Source organism: Archocentrus centrarchus, chromosome 15, assembly GCF_007364275.1.
Source record: "Archocentrus centrarchus isolate MPI-CPG fArcCen1 chromosome 15, fArcCen1, whole genome shotgun sequence".
Classification (NCBI taxonomy): Eukaryota; Metazoa; Chordata; class Actinopteri; order Cichliformes; family Cichlidae; genus Archocentrus; species Archocentrus centrarchus.
In genome coordinates, this window is record NC_044360.1 from 1,937,083 (window position 1) to 1,958,914 (window position 21,832).

The following is a 21,832-nucleotide window of genomic DNA, read 5'->3' on the forward strand; positions in this document are numbered from 1 at the left end:
CAGTTCCAGGCACGTCCAGCTCTGACTGAAGAGGCAAAACTGACCAACTTCAATGATTTGTCTTTAATAATGAGCATCAAGGTGGTTTGATGCTGTCCTGGACCCGTGTTTATTGTTAAGTTTTGGTTTCTGGTTGGTTTTACTGTTTAGGCGTCTGCTGTCAGCGCAGTCAGATCCTCGTATCAGCTCTCCTTCAAACCGCGCCTCGCCCTCGTGACGTTTTCCACCGAGTTGGAGGAATGTGAGGAGGACGACCGAGCCTGAAAACTCTGGAACCTGATTTGAATTTGGAGGATTTCCCCTTCGAGGTCGTCTTTTTGCACCTTCAGTTTAGATTCAGGGTTTAAACCATCAGACTCCTTTAAATCTTTCAGGCCTCAAATCCAGCTCACAAACTGTGGAGATCAGTTCTGCTGTTTTTCTGCTCTCTCCCAGTCACTGAGGTCTATCCTGTGAATTGCAGCCAATGACAGGAAGTGTTTTTCATCTGCCGGAAAGTGGAATAGGCTCTCCTTTGACTGCTTGTTTCATGTAATGCTTGAAAACATCAGACTTAAATGATTCAGACTCAATTCACAATTTTATTTTTTTATAAGGAATGTTTGCAGAAAATCTTTTTCCTCCCGTTACAAAGCGCGCTGCTTCTTTACCGTCAAACCTCCCGATCAGTCCCATAACAAAGAAAACACTCAAAGATAACAAATCGAACCGCAGCCGACGGCGTGGTCCCCTCGTCTGCACAATAAATACATCATCACGCCGGCCGTCGCTCCTCCGAGGTCAGCAGAGCACGATGACATTTAACACCAGAAACCGACGGCGTCGTCAACGCCGTGGCGTCGCCGTCCGACCCGATTTTCCCGGGGAGCTGACCTTCACGGATAAACTTCAAGTATCTGAAAGTCCTGAAACCGCTGGGACACAGTCACGGTCGGTACTGTCTGTACTGCGACTGTGAAGCCAGTGGGTTTCCAAAGCGGAGCGGCGCTGTCGACCCCCCAAACGCAGTTCTGTAGCTCTGAGAGGACGGTGCCCCGCTGTCTCCCACGCCCAGTCCAAATCCCCCCCCCAGGCCCTGCACGCCCAGTCCCATCCCCCCACCAGGCCGTGCCAGGCCCTGATTCAGCATCCCTGTGTAGGGGGTCGAGCCATAGGAGAGCCCCAGGCCTGCGTAGGGCCTGTGGGCGTGGTGTCCCGGAGCGGCGAGGAGCACCGGCTGCACGTTCCTCCCCGGAGTGTCGAAGGAGAACTCTGGAGGAGGACTGCTGGGTTGGGAGGGAGGGGAGGTCAGCGGGTCGAGGTCTGCTCCTGAGGACAAGAGCAGAGGAGGCAGCGAGGAGGGTGAGGAGGAGAGGGCGGCGTAGCCTTCAGCAGCACCCAGAGGCAGGGCAGCAGGTGAGGAGGAGGAGGAGAGGGCCCCGGTGAGGAGAGGCCTGGTCCAGTCATCTTTAAACATCTGGACGGTCAGAGTGGAGACGAGCGGCAGCAGCCTGTTGGTGACGTGAGCCAGAACCAGCTGCTCATTGGCGTCGCGGCGGATACGAACGTGGGCGGAGCCAGCCTGAAACAGAGAAAAGAAATCTGTGAGTTTCAGTGACAGCCAACACTCCATTTAAACTATTTCAGTCAAAATGATTACATAAGAAAAACTGGAGATTTATTTTATTAATCCTGAATATGCACCAAAAGCTGCAGTTCCTCTAATGTCCACTAGAGGCCTACTCCAAAAGTGAGCCACTCCCCACAGACTCCCGTCCATACACTGAACCCAAGCAGTCCACCGATGCCCAAATATGGTCACATCTGGCAACAAAATAACAACACGGGGGCGACAAAAATGCTAATGATGAGGCTTCAAAACACAGAAACCAGCGGGTCACGTTTTTATAATTCTGTGACCTCCTTATCAGTGTAATCTAAGCAGACATGAGACCGACTGACTGATCATCTCACTGTCACAAAATCAAGTAAAAAGTGATGGAACATGGAGATGAACAAAGACATCATTTATCTGAAAATGTGAACTGAAACAAGGATCATAAGATTATTAAAAACTTTTCCCTGAATTTAATTAGACTTTAAAAGCTGCTAAATTCAACCTCTGACCTTAAAACATTAAACCGAGTTTGTCATTTTGTCCTCGTTTCCTAAATTTCCCGTCCTCATGGGAATATTCAGACCTCAAAAGGACAGAAACACACACACACACACACACACACACACACACACACACACACACACACACACACACACACACTCAGAGCGAATTGCCCCATGGGGCAGAAGTGCAGTCAGAGGGTCAAATCAGTTTGGACAGCTGCTTTGTTAGCAGTGGGCCAACAACCAACAGTTGTGTAACTGCAGCTGCATCACAAATGACAACAAGAGGGGCGGCAGCATCGATAGCACAAAAACAAACAATAAAAACAGCATCGAGGCAGGGTAAACACGGGGCGCTGCTCCACCCGGAGGCAGCCGGAGGTACAGCAGCTACGCAAACCTGAGGAACAGCAACATCTACACAAGTTCATGTCATGACTTGTTTCACAGATTTATGAGTCCATAAAGGAGACACACACCTAAGACATAAGGTGGGCACGTCCTTAACCTCTTATCATCCGAACCAAAGAACCACTCAGACCTGAGGTGGGCTGCGTGTCTAACATGCATCATTTGAGAAACTAAAAGACCTTCAATGCTTTACAACAGTTTACAACTCTTCTGTTACAAGATTTCCATTTGGTTTGCAAACCCAGATCCAAACCCTCCACAGGTCACAAGCAACCACGTGAAACCCTCGACCAACGGATACCTCGAATTTTAGCAATCACTGATTTCTGAGGCCGCTATAGGGTAGATAAATTTTACTAAATAAAGCTCACTGCCAGGTTAAAAACTGCAGGCGCTCCCATAAAGAAGCATCCAGGTGATAAGTTAGCTTGAACTTAGCCTCTCGGTGCAGAGCTCCTACAGGGAAGCTGCTAATTTAAGACAGCAATAAAGCAGAACTGAACACTGAATCATAAAGTGCATATCAAAGCTTGTGCATTTAACATTTTTGATTTTAGCCGCGTATGAACTTTGTTGCTTTTCATGAGTGTTTGCAGCCTTTTACTACCTCACCTTGTTTTTAGGATGTTTCAAACACACAGGAAGTGGACAGGAAGTAGTTCTCACGTGAACCTTCGAGCTCAGCAAAAGCACAGTTAAATTACCCATAAATTATAATGAGGGTCTGACCCTGACAGAGGAGTGTGTGTCTGCAAAGACACAGAAACAAGTTGGTGTGTGCTCCTCTCTGTTTGCTTCCTGCCCTGAAAGCCAGCCGGACGTGTTAGCCGTCGTAGCAACAGTGTACAACACAAACGACAACAACAACACACAACCAAAAAAAACGAGGAGGGGGGGGTGGCAGAGAGAGAGAGAGAGGGAGGGAGGGAAAGGGAAGGGGGGGGGGGACAGAGAGAGTGAGGGAGAGAGAGGAAAGGAGAGAGAGAGGGGAGGAGGAAAGTCTCCGCATGAACGACTTGTTCCTTCTTTTCGTCTCGTTGAACAAATCCCTGCAGATCATCGCTTCACTCCAACGAATGACGACGGAACGAGACGGAGGAACGAGACAGAGGAACGAGACAGAGGAACGAGACGGAGAAAACGAGACGGAGGAACGAGACGGAGGAACGAGATGGAGGAGGGAGACGGGACAAACACGGAGACGAAGAAAAACAAAGTAACCGGAGCCCAGAAGAACCATCAGAATTAAACCATCAGGGTTTAATTCATAAACAGACCTCAAGGAACCTTCGATGCCTCTCACACTGAGTCAACTGTAACTAAACTGATTTCTTTAGAATATATCATCCACTTCTGCTCATTAATTTATGCCACACATTTATTTACAAAGACACCTGAACCTGCAGTCAGCTGTGCTCATTCAAGAAGAGGAAGGCTCAGCAGCTTCAGGGTCTTTGAGGAGAGACAGCTCAAGCAGACGTTACAGACAATAATATTCTCATTCTAACATCAGCATTCAGACAGAGACGTCATGAAGGTGGCGATCAAGTTAAATCAGAGTTCATCAGTTCAGCTGCAGTCTGAATACAGAGTGATTAGAAACTTACCAGAGATCCAAAACCAACTGTCCAGAAGTGCTCGTTTCGGACCTCCAGCACTCCGTCCAGAGTCGACACCTGATTGGACGCAAGGAGACACCATTAGCTAATCATAATCAGTCCCCCCCCCCCCCCCCCCCCCCCCCCCCCGGTTAATGAAAATTATGGATGAAAACTGAGGAGCAGAGTTTTTTTCTTCTGGTTAACAGAAGAAAAAAACTCTCCCTCTGACTGCAAGAAGCTTCTCAGTGAAACCTAAAAAACTTCCTGAAGTTTCTCTGCTGCTCTAACTGCTGATGTCGCCATAAAGCTGTGATAAAGCGCTGACTCACCTCTCTCAGAAGCTTGTCCAGCTGGCCGATGATGTGGGAGGGCGTGGTCTGTGGGCGGGAGAGGTTAAATATTTATGATCACACTGCTTCTATACCTGCGTCCTCATGTGGGCTTACAGGTTAAACAGGAACACTCTCCGGTCTGTCTCACCTGCAGCAGCACTTTGCCGCTGTAGACGCTCATGGGATACATGGTGCCGAAGGTCATGAGGGCGATGGCGACTGCTGACGCCGTGTCCACCGCGTTGTAGTTACTGAGCGCAGATAATGGAAACAAAAGAAGAAACTTAGACTTGAAGCGAAGTTTTGTGGTGAACTTCCACATTTCCAGCCTCGTTTGAATCTCTGAGAGCGATGAACTCGTTCATAACTCAAATATTCTGGTTTCATGATCTTTAACTTCCACAGCTGACAGTTTTTGGTTTAGCAGGTGATGGACTTGCTGCCTGAACAGGACCCATCACTGATGGAGATCTCCTCCCTCAATTAATGAAGGTATGAAATAAATGTAGATGACATTACAGCCCGGTTTAATAACAGGAACCCTTCAGCAGCCGTCTGATTACCTCCTGCTAAACTATTCTTCCCTAACCTGTGATCCAAATACTTTCACCTGTGCTCACAAAGACGGAAATGAGCTTCATCTAAAGGGCGTCTGGGATCTCCATTAGAGACTCAGCTACTCCTCCACATGATTCAGCATCTGACCACCATCTGGACGCCTCCTAGGTGAGCTCTTTCAAGCCAACTGGGAGGAGACCACAGGGTGGACTCAGGGCACGCTGGAGAGATCACATCTCTCAGCTGTCTTGAGACACCTCACCTGACAGACCTGGTGGAGGAGGAGGAGGAGGAGGAGGAGGAGGAGAAGAAGTCTAGGCATCCCTCCTCAGACTGCTACCTCAAGAATCGAGTGCATTAAATGGCAGAACACACACGCATCAGCCTGAACTTTATTTTGTAATATGAAGAATGATGATAGTGAATGCTTATAAGTACAAACCTCTGCACAGTAATTCAGATGAACAGCAGAGAATATGGAGCGATCTGTGGTCCAGAATGTGCTTCGCTTTCCTCAGTACTGAAAAGCTTCTGAAAACTTTACCTATGTAATTTAAAGAAGGCTTCCAGCTTATTTTAGCATCTATTATCTATTATGTCCACACCACCTATGCGTATCTGCACTTGTGAGTTTCTCTGAACATTCCCAAATAACCGAATTTTAAGTTTTAATTGGATTTAATGACAGTTTGTTCCTGTTAAACCACTTTTTTTACACTGGACTTTTCTGAGCAGATCAAATCCAGCTGCTGCTTTACAGCATTCCAGCTGCACAGGTCGCTTTATTGAGCAAACGTACTGGAAGCTTTCAGTCACTGAGGATTCGTTTTGTTCGTTTTCCAAGGAAAATGCAGAAGATTTGATGGATTTTAGGTTCTCACTTTAGGGATAACTGATAGTAATAATCGTTATTTCTACCCTTAAAATCCTTCGATCCATAGTGACGTGCAGCCTTACAAAGACTTTAAAATAATAAATAATAATGCTCATGCATGTTTTGCCCGCTCCTTGTTGAAGCTGGTGGACATCTTCATCTCTGTGTGCTTTCAGGACACTCTGAGCTCAGCATCAATAAAGATCAGGCAGTAAAAACAGGGATGGAAATACGGCATCAACAAGGACTGTTAAACAGATCGTGGACGGTGAATTTGGGGATTTACGTCCACTGAGATTAAATTCTTACTTGATCTCGATGAGCATGTAGGTGGTGCACAGGGACAGAGCTCCCGCCATGTTGATCAGGACAAAGGGGTTCATACGAGGCAGCAGGACGCTGCTCAGGCCGGGAACGATGCCGCACAAACTGCAGACACACACACACACGCACGCGCACACAGAGGAAAACAAGCACAAACAGGATCAGTGCACATGATCGCCTCCACATCCTCCTGCTAAACCACAGCAATGCATCTTGAAAAAGTCAAACATTTTAAAATGAGTTTATGTTTTATTGTAGGATCCCTTCTCTATAGTTCTTATATCCTAGTTTTCCTTTCATATTAATTATTTACATTTTAGGATTTTTTAACAATTATTTGTATTGTGGTTATTTTTCCTTGTATTCTTTAATCTTCATGGTTATAAAGTCATTGTTTTATGTATTTTTTAAGTAAAATGACCTTTAACTCGTACGCTGGCAGGAGGTGAAGTACCTGAAACCTCTTAGTTTTGACCTTCTATAAGAACCGAAAAGAAACACACAAACTGTCACTGATGTTGCAGCTCAGCATCCATCACACCTCACACGTAATGTGATCAGTACAGGAAGCTCTGCGTGTTCACCGCTGTACTAAAGACACTTAACATCTACTGACCAAGAGAAACATGACCTTTACCCTTTACCTTCAATACAACCTGGGTCAAGGTAAAGGGTAAAGGTCATGGCCAGAAGAAAACCTCACATACGAAGCATCCAGGAGGCATCCTGGTCAGATGGACCACCTCATCAGGAGTGTAGGAGGAGCAGATCTACTCTAAGCTCCTGCAATCGTGTTGGAAACTAATGAATATTCTTCCCTACGTGCAGACGGGATGAGGAGGATCCCACTTTTCTCCATTTTTTCCAGGAAAAGTGAAGTTTGACTCGTTGAGCTCCAGCTGCCTTTAACCAGCACTAATAATCTCCTCCTCCACATCTGGTGTCGGTACAATTCCTGCTGGTGTTTTTGTTTTGATGCAGCCTGAAGCAAAGTTTCAATATTTTGACTCGTTTCCATTCGCCGCCGCACCGACTCTGCACGTAACCAGGCCGTGCAAACTGTGACCTCTCACCTTCAGGGTTCTTGTCTTACTGATGACGACCTCACAGGGTTAAAAAGCCTCGCCTCATTGGCTCATCAGGACACAGAACAGCACAGGTGCTGCTCGAGGTTTAACTCGTCAATAAAAGTTAAAATTCTCGCTCCTCTCGGACTCTTTTTGCTTTGTAGAGACTTTCTGGGGGCCGTGTATTTTAAACAGGTGTGTGAATTAAAAATGAATTCATAATTTTGCAGTGAAAATACTGACAGAAAACAGCAAAGCAGACATTTTGGGACCATCCTCAGGAATTCCTGGGTGTGTTAGGAACACAGCAGGAGGCCCGAGGCGTCCTCTGCCCGCAGCGCTGAATGCTACGGTGTTTATATTTGCCTTTAGGTTTAGGCCTTTAACCCGATCACACCATCATAATGGACTTTAGAGGGATTTGGACTGGACTTGATGGGATCATTCTTGTTTTGTTTCATGTTATGTTAGTCTAAGCTCCAATCGAGCTGCCGCACACCCGGCCTCAGCTTCAGAGAAGGCCCTCACACAAACAATGGAAAACTCCACCGAATTAATGCCAAACGGGAATGCCGATGATCCCCCAGAGCGGTGATCTAAGGAGTGCTGATCCAGACTCATTAATTATCAGACGAAGATAAAACAATTACAGAGAATGAGGTGGAAATATGATTATTTTATCTTGAATTGTTTTTTTAACTGTTGGTTGGATAGAAGAATAATAAATAAACAAATACAATAAAAGTTTACTTCCAGGTGCTTTTACAGCTCTGGATATTTTATTAGTATGATGCATCTTTAATAATGAGCATTTACTCTGAACTCGTCTGCTTTAACTTTCACCTCCATTTAATTTTTTTACTGCTTCGAAGCAGAAAAGTGTCCGTCTAATAAGAGAAGCCCGCTTGTCCTGCACTTAACATGCATTTATTATATTTTCTGATCATTTAGAGATTCAACATTTTACAGACAACATGAAAAAATGACCTGAATTTTATAATGAAGTGAATCTTTAGTTGCAGGTCTAAAGGAGTCAGACTGGTGGTCAGGTGGTCATTACTCTAATTAAAGCTTTTATTTCTGTGTGAAGCAGCAAAGCTTCTAAACAGCATCGTTAAAGTCGATCATCTTCTCGTCTCCTGCAGGTATGTTTTTGCTCTCTGACCTCCCCCCCCCCCCCCTCTCAGTGGAGCTCAAAGGTCACGGTCACATACAAAGCAGCACCTGTGGGGCCGGGAAAGTTTCAGTTTCTTGCTCAAAGGCACTTCAGCGGAAAACGATGCATCTGACAGGACCTAATGTGATGTGACAGCGTGAGGGTGGCGCGACGTGGTGCGGGACGGCATCCTGACGGAGCGCCGCGTGTTGGGGGCGGGTCTGAAGGCGGTGTGGATGCTGCGCCCGAGAAGCAGGTTTAATCTCAAAGACTCGACTGCTGTCGGTTTAACTGAACGAGGTCACAGAGGACGCTCATCGATAACCCGTCATGCGTAAACGGAGACCAAACACAGCCTGTAGATGGTCTTTAAAAAGGCTTGGCATCATTTTGTAACCAGCCAAAGCAACGCTGAGGGCAGAAATGTTCACTTGAGGACACGCTGCCAAAAATCCTCTTCTACAGAAATGAAACATTGTGTAATCTTCAGACAATAACTAGTATTAAAGCATTAAAATAAAGGATGCCACTGGATTAAGAAAAGCGAGTTATGGGTGCTGAGCAGCTGTGCGTCTTGGCTGATTTCTCTCACAGTTTCACCAGCTGTGACACAAGAAAATGACATCCTCAGTCCTAATCCGGCACAAAAAGCTGCGACTTTCTCTTTATTTTCTTATTTAAAAAAAAAAAAAAAAGTTCCTCAAACCAATCGATGATGTCACAGGAGCGATGACACGTCATTGCTGAATTTTGAGCATCCACAGGATCTGAACACCTTCCTCCTGGGTGGAAGTGCTCCAAATACCCACGTCTTTCTTTCTACACCGACTTGCTACAGGCCCAGAGGAGGTCCAGCAGTCTAGATCCCCCTCAGGCCACTCAAATCTGACCACTGAATGCTTTTGTTTAAATCCAGTATCGCCAAAATCATGATGTCTCTCAGGTACCTTAAAAAGATTCTTTAATTTACACATTCCCATCATTGAGCTGCTCTACTGAACTGTACAGGTGTTCCTAATGAAGTGGACACAGAGTACAGTGAGGACGACAGGAAACACCAAACCAGCAGCGCCGCGGCCGGTCTCGAGCATTCGTCCGGTTCCTCTAAAAGCCCGAACTGAGGCGACCCTGCGCGCCGCCTGGCTGACACACCCCGCCCGCTGTTCCTGGAACAGATTAACGGTCAATGAATGCATCCCGGGCGGTTCGACCCCGCACCGCACTGCACGTCAGATTGAATTCCCAATACGTCAAACGCCGGCACTCTGGAGTCGCTGTCTGGGCTCGGCGCCGTAAGGTGTTTGTCATTAGATAATGTTTAGAAACAAAGCAGCAACATGCATGTCAACACGTAATTAATGTCAAACATGTCATTGAGAGAGTCGCGCGTTCGCCGCGGGCAGAACTGAAGGAGGAGACGTGGAGGGGGAGGGTGCAACAGGACCGTCAAAGGACATTAGGAAGCAAAGCTTTCACCTGCTAATTCATCTGTTTAGCACCAACATTAGAAATGCATGTGCTCTAACTTTAATATCTTCAAGGTCAGCTCAAAGAGCGAACGTGGCCCGATGGTGTCATCAGATCCTGCAGCGGCTCCTCAGACGGGGAATAATGGAAGGACGGGCGGGACCGCGGCGATGTTAGCGGGATACACGAGCGCATGCTGTGATTCACCGCAGGGCGCTCCGTGTTCATATCCGACCCACAGATCCTCGGTGTGGAAACCTGAGCTGTGAGTCACGACACGGGAGCCGCCGGGTTCCCCTCGCCACATTTAGGAGGCTTTCTTCTGTCCCTGCAGGACCTTTGGAGGCTCCTCATCATCATCATCATCATCATCACTGCACGTGACTTAAAGACTGAAAAGATTCGTGAGAAACTAATTTATAGATTTTTTTTCTCCCTTTTTCTAAAACTGAGGGTAAAACAGGAAAACCTTTAGATTAGTGACACCAACTGTGAAATTCAGCCAGCACCATTATTTAAAATAATCTTTCCCAGTGCAGATATTTGTTTATTATGTTATTTCTAACCCGTCTTTCCCAGAAAAACAAAGACATGTATATTATAAAAGATGCTACCTCAAAACCCTGCAAAAAGCTGTTATTATAATCTGTGGATCACAACCAGGGTGGTTCATCAAGGCTTTTAGCCTTAATTATGACAGGACAGTTAAGAGTGGGCAGAAAGCTGGAGAAGACATGCAGCAAATGGCCTGAGGCGCATTCGAACCCGGGTCACTCGCTCACTGGGAGCTACACCCCAAACCGTGACACGTGACTTCAAACAGAGACGGTGACGATGAAGACGATCAGAAACCAGGAGACTTGGAGCAGAAAGCACACAAACGAGCAGAAGAAAAAGAGGAGACTCAGAGAGTGTCTGAGGGCCTGACATCCCAGCAATCCCATAATCCTCGCTGATGCATTGATATAATTTGACATGTGACCTTGTGTGTGTTCATCCAGAGCGGATGCAGACAGTGAGCGCAGGATTTAAGCAAAGACGCAAACAAACGCTTGATACTCTGCTCTGCCGGCTCCACACCAACCCGATAGTGAACAGAGAAATGTCAAAACAGCAGATCACCATTAATTTACTCATTTGCTCTTTAGGGGCGGGGCCTGGATCGAGCGCTGCAGGAGGCGGGACGATGTCTCCTCTCGAGACCGTTACCTGTGCAGTTAAAGATGGACTCTGTTCAAACAGTACAGGCAGCACAGGAGCTCTTCACAGATGCAGGAAGAAGTATAAAAATCTAAATCCTGGAAATCTTCCTGGACTCTGTTGATTATATCAGACGCTCTAGCGAAAGGACCCATCAGTAGGTTGGAGTTGCTCACTTCCAGTGGAGCGCAAATCATCATTTCAAATGATAATACCATGCGTGATAATAATGATGCTTTTCCCACCCCATCATATACAACCAGCAGCATCCTTCAGTCCCATCGACAGCAGCTCGATGCTCCAAGACAACATCTGAGACGATCCATCCACAGCATGAGGTGAGTCATTAACACGCTGCTGTGCTGTGGATTACTCACTGTGAAGAAGTCCTGAGCTTAACATTCACACAGAGTGATTCTTTAAAATCTTTGGTGCTCGGGTCACACCAAATATTTACTGAGAGGTTTTTAAAAGGTGAGTTTAAAGACGTGAAGAGAGCGAATAAAAAGCCAGAGAGGCCGAGAGCGACGAATAGCTCTGATGCTGCTGCAGTCAGCTGACACCTGATTTTTCCTCACAGAGAATTACAATCGAGACACCTGTGCAGAAATATTTCATTTCTATTCTGCAGTTCATTACGAGGATAATGCGGGATCTATCGACACAGCGGCTCGGCCTTCTGTGGAGAGTTTGAGCGTCTCAGCAGTTTCAGAGGCTCTTTCTTCGTGACTAACAAAGAAAACATTTGGGAAAAATGCTCCAGATCAACAGAATTCAATACATACTGCTCTCAGCTTCCAACCACAAATATCAGGTGTCCAGAAACTGTCAGCGGGCAGATATTTAGCTTCCTGCAGCCTCACATCTGCACTGAACACCTGCTGAGCAGCACAGGTAGGAGTTTCCAAAACTTGCCCCACACTGACCCTTTAAGGGACTTCATATTTGCACAGATCTGTACACTTTCAGTTATTAAGCCCGTCATTGCTACCAGTCGCTTAATTTCACTGATTTCATACTTCGCTGAGACCCGTGTTGACGCCTCGGGATCAGGACCATGAAGTAATCAGGAAGGAGACTTCTATGCAACCGGAGGCGGTATTTGCACCAGTGTCACTGCCCCCTGCTGGCCATTAAAAAGACAACGTCTCTGTTTGCAACACCTCTCAGACCTGGAAGCTACGTCAGGTTTTTAATACACGTGTGTGGGGGCTGCAGACAGACGGCTCCTGAGGGAAACATCCGCCTTTCAGGCTGCTAAAAGCTTCTCTGCGATCACCAGTGAGGCTCTAACTGAACTGTGTGTTTGCTGCTGAGCAGGTACTCCGCTGAGGCTTTTTAAAGCTTCTCCTCTGAAAACAGACGCCTGCTGCGAGTGAGAACAACGCTACAGGCAACCGCTTTCACACTGTCACAATATTTTCACATCGCTGTTACAAAAAATGTCACTTTAAAAAAAAACCAGACACTTGCTGATACCAGAAGGAGGATCTTTTTTTTTTTTTTAATCTTTAATCCAAACAAATCCTGAAAAATCACAGACAAAAAGATGTCTCAGAAAAGCCTGTACACAGATTAATAACACAAACGACCGCACAGCGAAACAACTCAATAAGTTAAGAATTAAATGTAGTTAATGAATTGATAATCATCTTTAATGTTTCTGTAACGGTTAATCCACCGAGCTCTTTAACTGAAATGATATTTTTAGAATATAATTATTGTTGTTACTCATGATTAAGATGCCAAATTACAGTTACAGTGGTTGAATGTCGGCGTGCCGGCTCAAATATGGGTATAAAAACATGGATTCAGTTTATTTTCAGGGCTCCACGCTGGCTTTGGTTCTGCGTTTATGAGGGTGGACTCAGGTGTCTCCGCGTAAGCGGAGCGTTTCACCCGCATTAGCAGCATTAACGTCCTCCGCCGCTGCGATGGATTTCCGTCATTTGGAAAAAAACGACCCATTAACAGCGAGTGGATCACCACTGACACGTTTTTCCACGCCTCCACGGCTCTCTACACCTTGGCTGTGCTGAGGGTTTCAGCTGTAACTACCAGAACGGATCGCTATCACCGCAGTTTGCTAGCGAGCACCGCTACCACTATTAGCACCAGCGGTCGTTCGGTACCAACAGGACTGTCAATAAGACAAAAATATTTCTTATCTGCTTACTCGATTAACCAATGGAATAATTTATGGAATAATTAACTAAAACTAAAATAATCGATAGTTGCAGCTCTAATGTAAACGTTAAAGGGCCAAAAGGCGCTCAGCAGCTCCAGAAGAAAAAAACAATAATTTGAAAGCTCTCAATGAAATAATCTGAACAGGAAGTTGGCAGAATTATTTTGATTATGGGCAGACTTCCTGCTCCCACAGACAGAAACGCCCCATAAACAAAATGGTGGCATAAGAGCAAACCGGCGAGGTCACGCAGCTAGCAAAACTCTCTTTAGCATAAGATAAATGGTCTTTTGATGAAAGCTAATTATTTCATTTGGATCAGTTTTGACTCCACTAACTTTGTCTGCTTTACACATAAATAAAACGGATCTTTTTTTCTTCCTGCGTCCAATATTTACCCATGGTTCATCAGCAGCTTCTGTTTGTAGTCTGCTTCCAGCGTAAAAATGTCTGAATACGTTTGGTTCTACTGAGCGGTAGAATGTTTTGCTTTTAAGCAGAAAACCTAATAAATAAAACGCAGCGTGCATCTCTCACGCCTCCCTGTGAGACTGACCGCTCCTATTCCTGCTTCATCCCACTGGTTTCCTGTGAAATCTGGAATTCATTTGAAAGTTTGATCAGCTGGATTACAGCCCTGCACGGATGGCCGGGCTCGGGTCTACGCGGCTGCTCTGCTGAGTACTTACGAGGTCTCTTTACTGCTCATGCTCTCCTCTTAAAGCCAGACGCAACCACACTATCAACCAGCTGCCCTCACATCACATCACATGTGCTGAAGGTGATGGAAACAAAAGTCTGGGCCCACCTGAGTCTGCAGGTGAAGACATCTCTGTCCTATTTCACTGTATGTAAATATGGATAAATGATGATATTTTGGGATATGTGTCTTCATCCAAACACTCTGTGTGTGCTTTCACATACACATAAAGTTATTAAAGTAAAAATCTGACGTTTGGATTTGTTGATCCAAATCTGCAAATTTTTTCTTTCTGTCAGAAAACAAGCTTCATTTTTTTTTTTTTAAATCTCTGTCTCTCTTCTCCCCAATGGCAACTTTCTCACACACACACACACACACACACACACACACACACACACACACACACACACACACACACACACACACACACACACACACACACACACACACACAGAGCTCAGGCTTCTGGCTGGTGAGCCCGACCGAGCAGCAGGCTTTAATATAACCCAGTTGGCCCTCAGACCATGCTGGGGTTAAGTGGGGACAGGCTGTGATAACACACACACACACACACACACACACACACGGACGAGCGCCTGCACTAACGCACACAGCATCTCTCTCTGTGTCTCTCCCATACGCAGTCAAAGAGTGGAAACTAGGCTGGGACGTCCTGTTCACTTCTACCCTCTCAGCCATCACAGCGCAGTTTTGTTGCACAACTCTCCAGGCTGTCACCCTGAGTAACCTGCACCGACTGAGCTGCTGACTCTCAGCGCGCGCGCGTGTATGTGTGTGTGTACAATCGTATATTTCACCCACTTCGGATGCTGGAAACGAGCAGCAGCATATAATATTTATCAGAGCGGTCGACATGGAGCAGCAGTCAGTCTCAGAAGCCAGTCAATAGTTTCAAGACAGGAAATTAACTTCAGCTTTTCATCAAACGTGACAACACAATTATCCATCTTTTGTGGGTATTTAGTTTGAAATTGTATAATCTGATATAACGAAGCTGCATCCTGGAAAGTATTTGACGTTTCTGGCTCCACATTTCTATTCTTGGACTCTACTGGAGTAGCTTTGCATGATTCACTGTTCAAAATAATCCACATGTACCTCACCTGCTGGTTAAGAAGCCCTGCCCCCATTTAAAGCGTTGCTCCCATCGTACAGCACCCTACTGCCACCTAGTGGACACTCCAGGCTCTGGTTGCCTACAGTCTGATGTATTTCGCACCCCTCATATCAGTATCTTTCACTCTCAGCAGCGGTCACTTCAGTTGCTCAGCTTGAAATGAGATCGTTCACCTTCAAAGTCAAAGTTTTTGGAGTGTGTTGGTTGGTTTCAAGGCGAACGTGGTCCGTTTCCTGTTTGTGTTGCATTTTTTTCCAAGATTTGCTACAGCTTGGAGAGCACACGGCGAGTGTCTGCAGACAGGACAGCGTCTTTGAAACAAACTACAGGCCACTGCAGCAACCTGCCAGCAGCCAAAGCAACTGCAAGGAGGTGTTTGGTGCACCACCTCTGTGGACCTGATTTGGTCAGCGAGAAACCTCCAGCAACCACTCCCCAACTGCTCGGGGAACACATGGTTTGTCCTCGTGACCTGTGGCGGTCCGACTGGTCTCTAGGCCTGTGCGACTGAGGCCTCATTTCACTTGCCGTCTCTTGAATTTGCTGAATGTCAATGACACTGTGGGCTTTGGTCGCCATGTCGCTGAGAGCCACTTCCTGTGTGGATGCCCCTTGAGGTCATTAGCCACCTTCCAACTCCAAATTCTCCCTCAGCAACAAACACTGAAGCACGGCTGAGCCTGAAGCCTCCAAATTCCTTCAGTTCAAATTAAATGATCAGTGTGGTTGTTCTCCTGGATGTTACAATAAAGTCCTTGAAAAGCGCCGTGGTGGCTCAATCACCAGCTAGCTGCAGAGCTGTGGGCAGGCTAATATGAACACATGAGCACAGGGATGGTGGAGGATGAGGGTTAAAATTCATGTTGAGGGTCCCTGATGGGCAGACACAAATGCCATCATACGGCAGGAAGAAGACGCCAAGAGAACGTCTGAGATGATCCATCCACAGCACGAGGTCAGTCATTAACCTGCTGCTGCGTGGTTTGGGTTACTCGCTGTGAAGAAGTCCTGACCCTCAGTAGCGTCCACACTGAGAGGGATGCTGTCCGGGACACCGTGGGCCCGCGGGCTGCGGCTTACAGACGTGCTGCAAACGAACAGAGCTGAGAAACTGCTGCAGAGGCCGAGAACGGCCGCCGAGCAGTTTTGATGACGCTGCAGAAGACACAGCTGTTGTTGCTGACATCTCATTCAGCAACGATTGATCGGCCATACAAAGAATTATAGTTAGAATACTGTTCATTAAACTCACGCAGTTTTCCGTGGACAGTTTTATCATCTCAGTGCAGTTTCAGAAGCTTTTTCTTTTGCAGTTCCTTTGCTGGAAAATACTCCAGATCAACAGAATTTAAGACAAACTCTATTTTGGTGCAAAGAATCAGCTTCCAACCACAAATATCAGGTGACCAGAAACTGTCAGCGGGGGGATATTTAGCTCCCTGCAGATGTGAGGCTGCAGGGAGCTAAATACCCCCCCCACACACACTGACAGCGAGAGCGAAACTGATTCTCTGTGAAGAAAACTGATCTAACAGCTGTTAGATATGAGAAGCTAATACTGACTGAGGGTAACCTTTGACCTCAGAGGATATACACCTGGGCACACACAGGGTGAGCAGTGGCATACAGGCTGTGTGTGTGTGTGTGTGTGTGTGTGTTGAGTCAGTGTAAGCAGATCCTTCCTGTTCCTACCTGAGATCTGCTGATGATGGAGAAAAACAGTGAAAAGAGAGACAGAGGCAGATGAGACGTTCTTACCTTCGACTTAAATCTGCAACATGTTCCTGAAGCCAACTGCTGCTGGCCGCTGAGGAGAGACAGAGAAATATCGGTTAATCCAACAAAGACATCCTCCCCGGTATCTCTCAGGGCCTAAAGGTGGAGCAGCGCACGTATATGATGACCCCAGTTTACTTCTCTCACCCTGCTCCCAGATTCTGATTTCTCAAACTTCTCAACTGGTTTGTTTCCTGGAAGAAAATGCTGGATGCAAACATGATTGGTCAGTAACCGCGACAGTCCTGAAGCAACGTCACAAACCTCTCAGGTGCCCTCTCACCTGTGCCATGTGGATAAGATAGGACCAACGGTGAAGTATAAATGAGTATATTTACGTAAATACTTTACTGTATTATAGTTTGTATTAGTATTTCTATATTATGTTGCTGTCTGTCTCTTCTAATGTACCTTGGATAAAAATACTCAACTTTGTACCACATGCCATGAATTTTAAACCTTTAGGTCCTCCTTATTTTAAACATATGATGCTAAAGATGAAGTTAATAGTGGTCAAAGTGACATTAGAGCATCTTAGATTATCACTCAGGTGTAAAGGAAGTCGTGCAGGTATGCCAAACACACACTGAAGTGCTTAATAAAGTCCATTCCTGGCCTGGTTACTTGAGGGTTAAAGATAACTTTCAGATACAGCCATGCTTGTGTGGAGGAACAGGGAAGCTCGAGATGGAGAACACGTTTCTAGTTCAATGCTGCATGAAATATTAAGTGCCAGCTGTTTCATTTCACAGCTGTCTCCGTCAGCTCCGCCCTATAGATCTGAGCAGAGGGTGGGGGGGCTGCAGCCTTCACACCAAGTGACCTCACAGAGAGCGGCTTCACGAGCCCCTGCCTCCCAAAACTCAACATCGCAAATTTCGAGATTTCGTCTCCTTCTAACTTCTCTCTCTACTTCTTCCTTTTTTTTAAGGGGGGGGGGGGGGGGGGGGGGGGGGGGGGGGGGGGGGGGGGGGGGGGGCGGGGGGGGGGGGGGGGGGGGGGGGGGGGGGGGTTACAGTCTTTAAAGCTGAGAGGAGGTCGCAAGCCGCCTCATGATGAGGGATAAAAATACCGCCCACTCATCTTAAAAAAAAAGAATAAGCGCTCTCGCTCGACTGCGCCGTCCCACACCTTAATGTCTGACGACAACCGCGAGGCCCGAAGGCGCTGTGTCGGGTCAAAGGGCCCTTCACTTCCCATCGCTGCTCAAAAGCCATGGGGGTGTTGTGTGTGTGTGGTGTGTGTCTGTGTGTGTGTGCTTTGTTTGTTTTGCTAGCAGGGGTGAGTCAGTCCTAAACAAACATTTTAATGGGAGTGACTTATTTACTGATCCGTGTGCACGAGGACGGCGTGCAGTGTGTGTGTGTGTGTGTGTGTTGGCATGTCTTTCTGCTCACATGCCCCCCCGGCACACTACATTACCACTGTCTGGAACATGGTTGCGTAATGCACTTTTAGTCTCGCTCCGTCAGAGACAGTGAGCGTGTGCGCACACGCACACGGGCGTGTGTGTATGAGTGAGAGATACTGTGCGCTTCAGCAAAGTTAAGTGCCCGTGTGTGTTTGTGTGCGAGTGTGTGCAGTTTCATGCCCCTCCCGTTCCAAAATGTCAGATGTTAAGAGATGTTGAGACTGCTCCGAACGCAAGAGCAGACAGCTGACACACACACACACACACACACACACACACACACACACACACACACACACACACACACACATGCACACACAAACAGACACACACAAACTCTGACCTCATTCATTGGTAGACTGTTCATGCAGTGAGTCAGCCGGAAAGGAGGGGAGGGGAAAACAGGAGAGGAAAGGAGGAGAGGATCTGTCAATCTTCTCCCTTTCTTATTCTCAAGCTTCATCCTCATCTCCTCGCCTTCATCAGCTCCTTACATCTTTTCATTTCTCCACACAGTGTCTCCACAATTTGATTTTTTTTTTTTAGGAGAAATGATGGTAAGAAAGGGGGCTGAGGTGAAGGAATGAAAGGAGCAAAGAAGGGGTAAATGACTCACCCTGCCGCTTTGAGGCCTGTGGCTGGTTGTTATTGCACCTTTCAGGCTCCACCTACCTCCCACACTGCCTGCCCAGGTATATCTGGAGATTTATTTTTACTTTTTCATCAATTTACCATTAGGTAATCCTGGTGGTCATTATCTGAAAGTTCAGTTACTGCTACAGAACAAGCTCGGGTCTTTGTTTACGAGCAGCCGTGTCTGAAGTCTGCCGTCCTACAGTTGGACTAACTCCAACTCCACCATTAGTCCTTTTCTGCTCTGGAGAATTTGAATTTCAGTCCAACAGTCGGGATCTGGAGACAGGTGGGGAAGGTGGAACACGCAAGGAGCAGAGGTAGTGAAGGTAGATGAGTTTACACACCTGGGGTCAACCATCCAAAGCAATGGACAAGAGAAGAAGAGGAGAGTGCAGGCAGGGTGGAGACGAGTGTCAGGAGTGATGCACGACAGAAGGACAGCAGCAAGTGAAAGGGAAGGTTTCCAAGATGGTAGTGAGACCTGCTTGATGTATGGTTTGAACACAAAGACAGGAGGCCAAGCTGGAGGTGGCTGAAGATGTTCAGATCTTCACTGGGATGTGCAGGATGGACAGGATTAGAAATGAAGTCCATCAGAGGGACAGCTCGCTGTTGGAGATGAAGTTAGAGGGGCTGAGATGGTTTGGGACATGTGCAGAGGAGGGAGGGTGGAGATACTGGACAAAGGATGATGAAGACTGAGCTGGCAGGCGGAGGAAAAGAGGAAGACCTCAGAGAAGATTCATGGATGTAGTGAAGGAGGGCATGCAGAGGGTTGGTGTGACAGAGGAGGATGCTGGGATAGGGTGAGATGGAGGCAGATGAGCTGCTGTGCTGACCCTAAAGTGAGCAGCCAGAAGAGGAAAACAGTTGGGATTTTCAAGTGATTCAAATTCACCCTTTTTCTTTACAAAGGTGAGGTTATGCTCTGCCCTGAAAGGTAAGCCTAACCTCTAAACCTTAACCTGTCACCCTGAGTTGGATGAGTGGAAGAAGAGGATGGATGGATGGATGGATGGATGGGAACCATAAAATCTGGTGTAGCTGTGACTACCAGTGAGCTCGGGCAGATTTGTTTTCTTTGCTGCTGCTCGCTGAGGTTTCCTGCTTTTTGTGGACTTAGCCAACTGCCCCCTGCTGTTCATAAGAGGAAACTGCATAAGCTTTCATTGCCACTTTCCAACCCGTAGCTGTGCAAAAACCAATATATTCTCTTTAGTATCATCGTACATTCAAACTCATCTCTGCTACCTGTGAAGCACATAAGCGTGACCATCAACATCAGCCCAGCATGGTCCATCACTGGAAACTGCAACCACAATACTGCAAACTAACCACTTGGTGACTTGAATGAGCAAATTTTAAACTCTTTCTCACGTCGTTCTCCGTCTTTCAGACCGTGTCAAACAGCACAGAAGCAGTTTGTGTCTTGATGCTGAAATACTTTATTGTCATTTGGCTGCATATCAGGAAAGGTGGGACTTTGGGGTGATACTGCTGAACAAGCGGGTTGGCCTTTCTTGCCATTCAATGACGTGATTCTCAGGAAACTGCAGCTGGAAAAGAGAAAACGGTCCTGCAGGAAAAACACGACTGATGTTTCTCCTGTTTTGACTTCTTTAATTTCTGAACCAGCGCTGATGCGATGCTTTTTACGCCTGCTGTTCATTAAAAGACTGCAGGTGACTCCGGGGGCACCTGTACTGATGTTACATTTCATTTGAGGGAATGGCCGACATGTCAGCTGTAGCTGCTGAAGATATTTGTGGTTATCCCATTTTATTTCTCATATTTCTTGGTGCTGTCACGTCTATTCTGCAGGTTTTTCTATTTAGATGTGCTTTGTGTGGACTCCTGATGTTTTTAAATGTTCTTTACAAATAAAACTGACTTTAAAGTCATGCATGTTGTCTGGTTTAGATCACTGTAAATCTTTCAGATATGTGCTGTTGGCTAGTTTAAAGCCTAACAGAGGCATTCATTTCCAATCTTTGGGGGATGTTCATCTCAGAAACATGTAAATATCTCAGTGATTGGCACATTCACATTCACTTAAACCATTTTTTGATTTTCTACAGACAAAACAGTGAGCAAGCATTTCATTTTCTTTCAATAATCCCCCCAAAAATATAACAAAAGCCAAACTGTTCTGTTCCCCTGCAGAGGTCGAGGATTAGCAAAACCTCAAAGGTCTGACGGGTAGCTAGAAACGCAAAAACTACATGTGAATCCACCCACACACAGTGAAACCACACAGCAGGCATGGACGTGAACTGGTGTAACTGGGAGGAAGAGGGTAGACTGTACCTTCGGAGACGTAGGCGAATGGTTTGTTCCTGACTGACAGTAAAGTCAGCAGGTTGAAGAAGAGGGCGACGAAGGTCCCGACCAACAGACGACCACTGCAGACACACAGAGAGAGAGGTATGTTCAAAACCTTCAGCATGCAGCATGTCGATAATCACAAACATTCAGTTAGGTCGCACTTTTTTCCTTTGCAGGCGCTCACAATAGATTTGAAATCAAGGGGAAACATAAAAATCCAGCATGCCACAAAGAACTGCAGAAATTATAAATTAGATAAATCCTGATTATCTAAATAAAAACGCCAAAGTGCCACAGTGTGTCGAAGGTCAGAGAGCCAAAGCAGGCAGAACCAGAGACAAAGGTACCGAGGGAAACCTCAAGAGTTTCACTTAAATAAAAACTGAAGTGACAAAGTGAATCAAACACTGAACTATTGGCAGACCTGCACATATGAAGCTCCACATTCCTGCCTCCTGTGACCTTATTCCACTTTTTGGCCTTCCCGATCAGCTAATCAGGGTCTTTTGGCTGTTCTGCGCTCTTATTTTAAGTCCAGAGGCTTTTGAGGTTGTAGCACCTAAAC

The 21,832-nt window shown here is 46.4% G+C and overlaps 1 protein-coding gene across 1 annotated transcript in view; it reads right to left on the reverse strand.

The window, feature by feature from the left end:
* Positions 1-561: 561 nt before the first annotated feature.
* slc30a6 (solute carrier family 30 member 6) overlaps positions 562-21,832 on the reverse strand; it is a 63,627-nt gene continuing 42,356 nt past the window's right edge. Inside the window, exons 9-15 of the mRNA XM_030748064.1 lie at positions 21,250-21,344; positions 16,878-16,926; positions 6,186-6,305; positions 4,593-4,695; positions 4,442-4,489; positions 4,119-4,187; positions 562-1,561 (exon numbers count right to left, since the gene is read on the reverse strand). Of these exons, the coding sequence (XP_030603924.1) occupies positions 926-1,561; positions 4,119-4,187; positions 4,442-4,489; positions 4,593-4,695; positions 6,186-6,305; positions 16,878-16,926; positions 21,250-21,344 (1,120 nt within the window). The 3' untranslated portion in view covers positions 562-925. The remainder of the gene's footprint in view (positions 1,562-4,118; positions 4,188-4,441; positions 4,490-4,592; positions 4,696-6,185; positions 6,306-16,877; positions 16,927-21,249; positions 21,345-21,832) is intronic.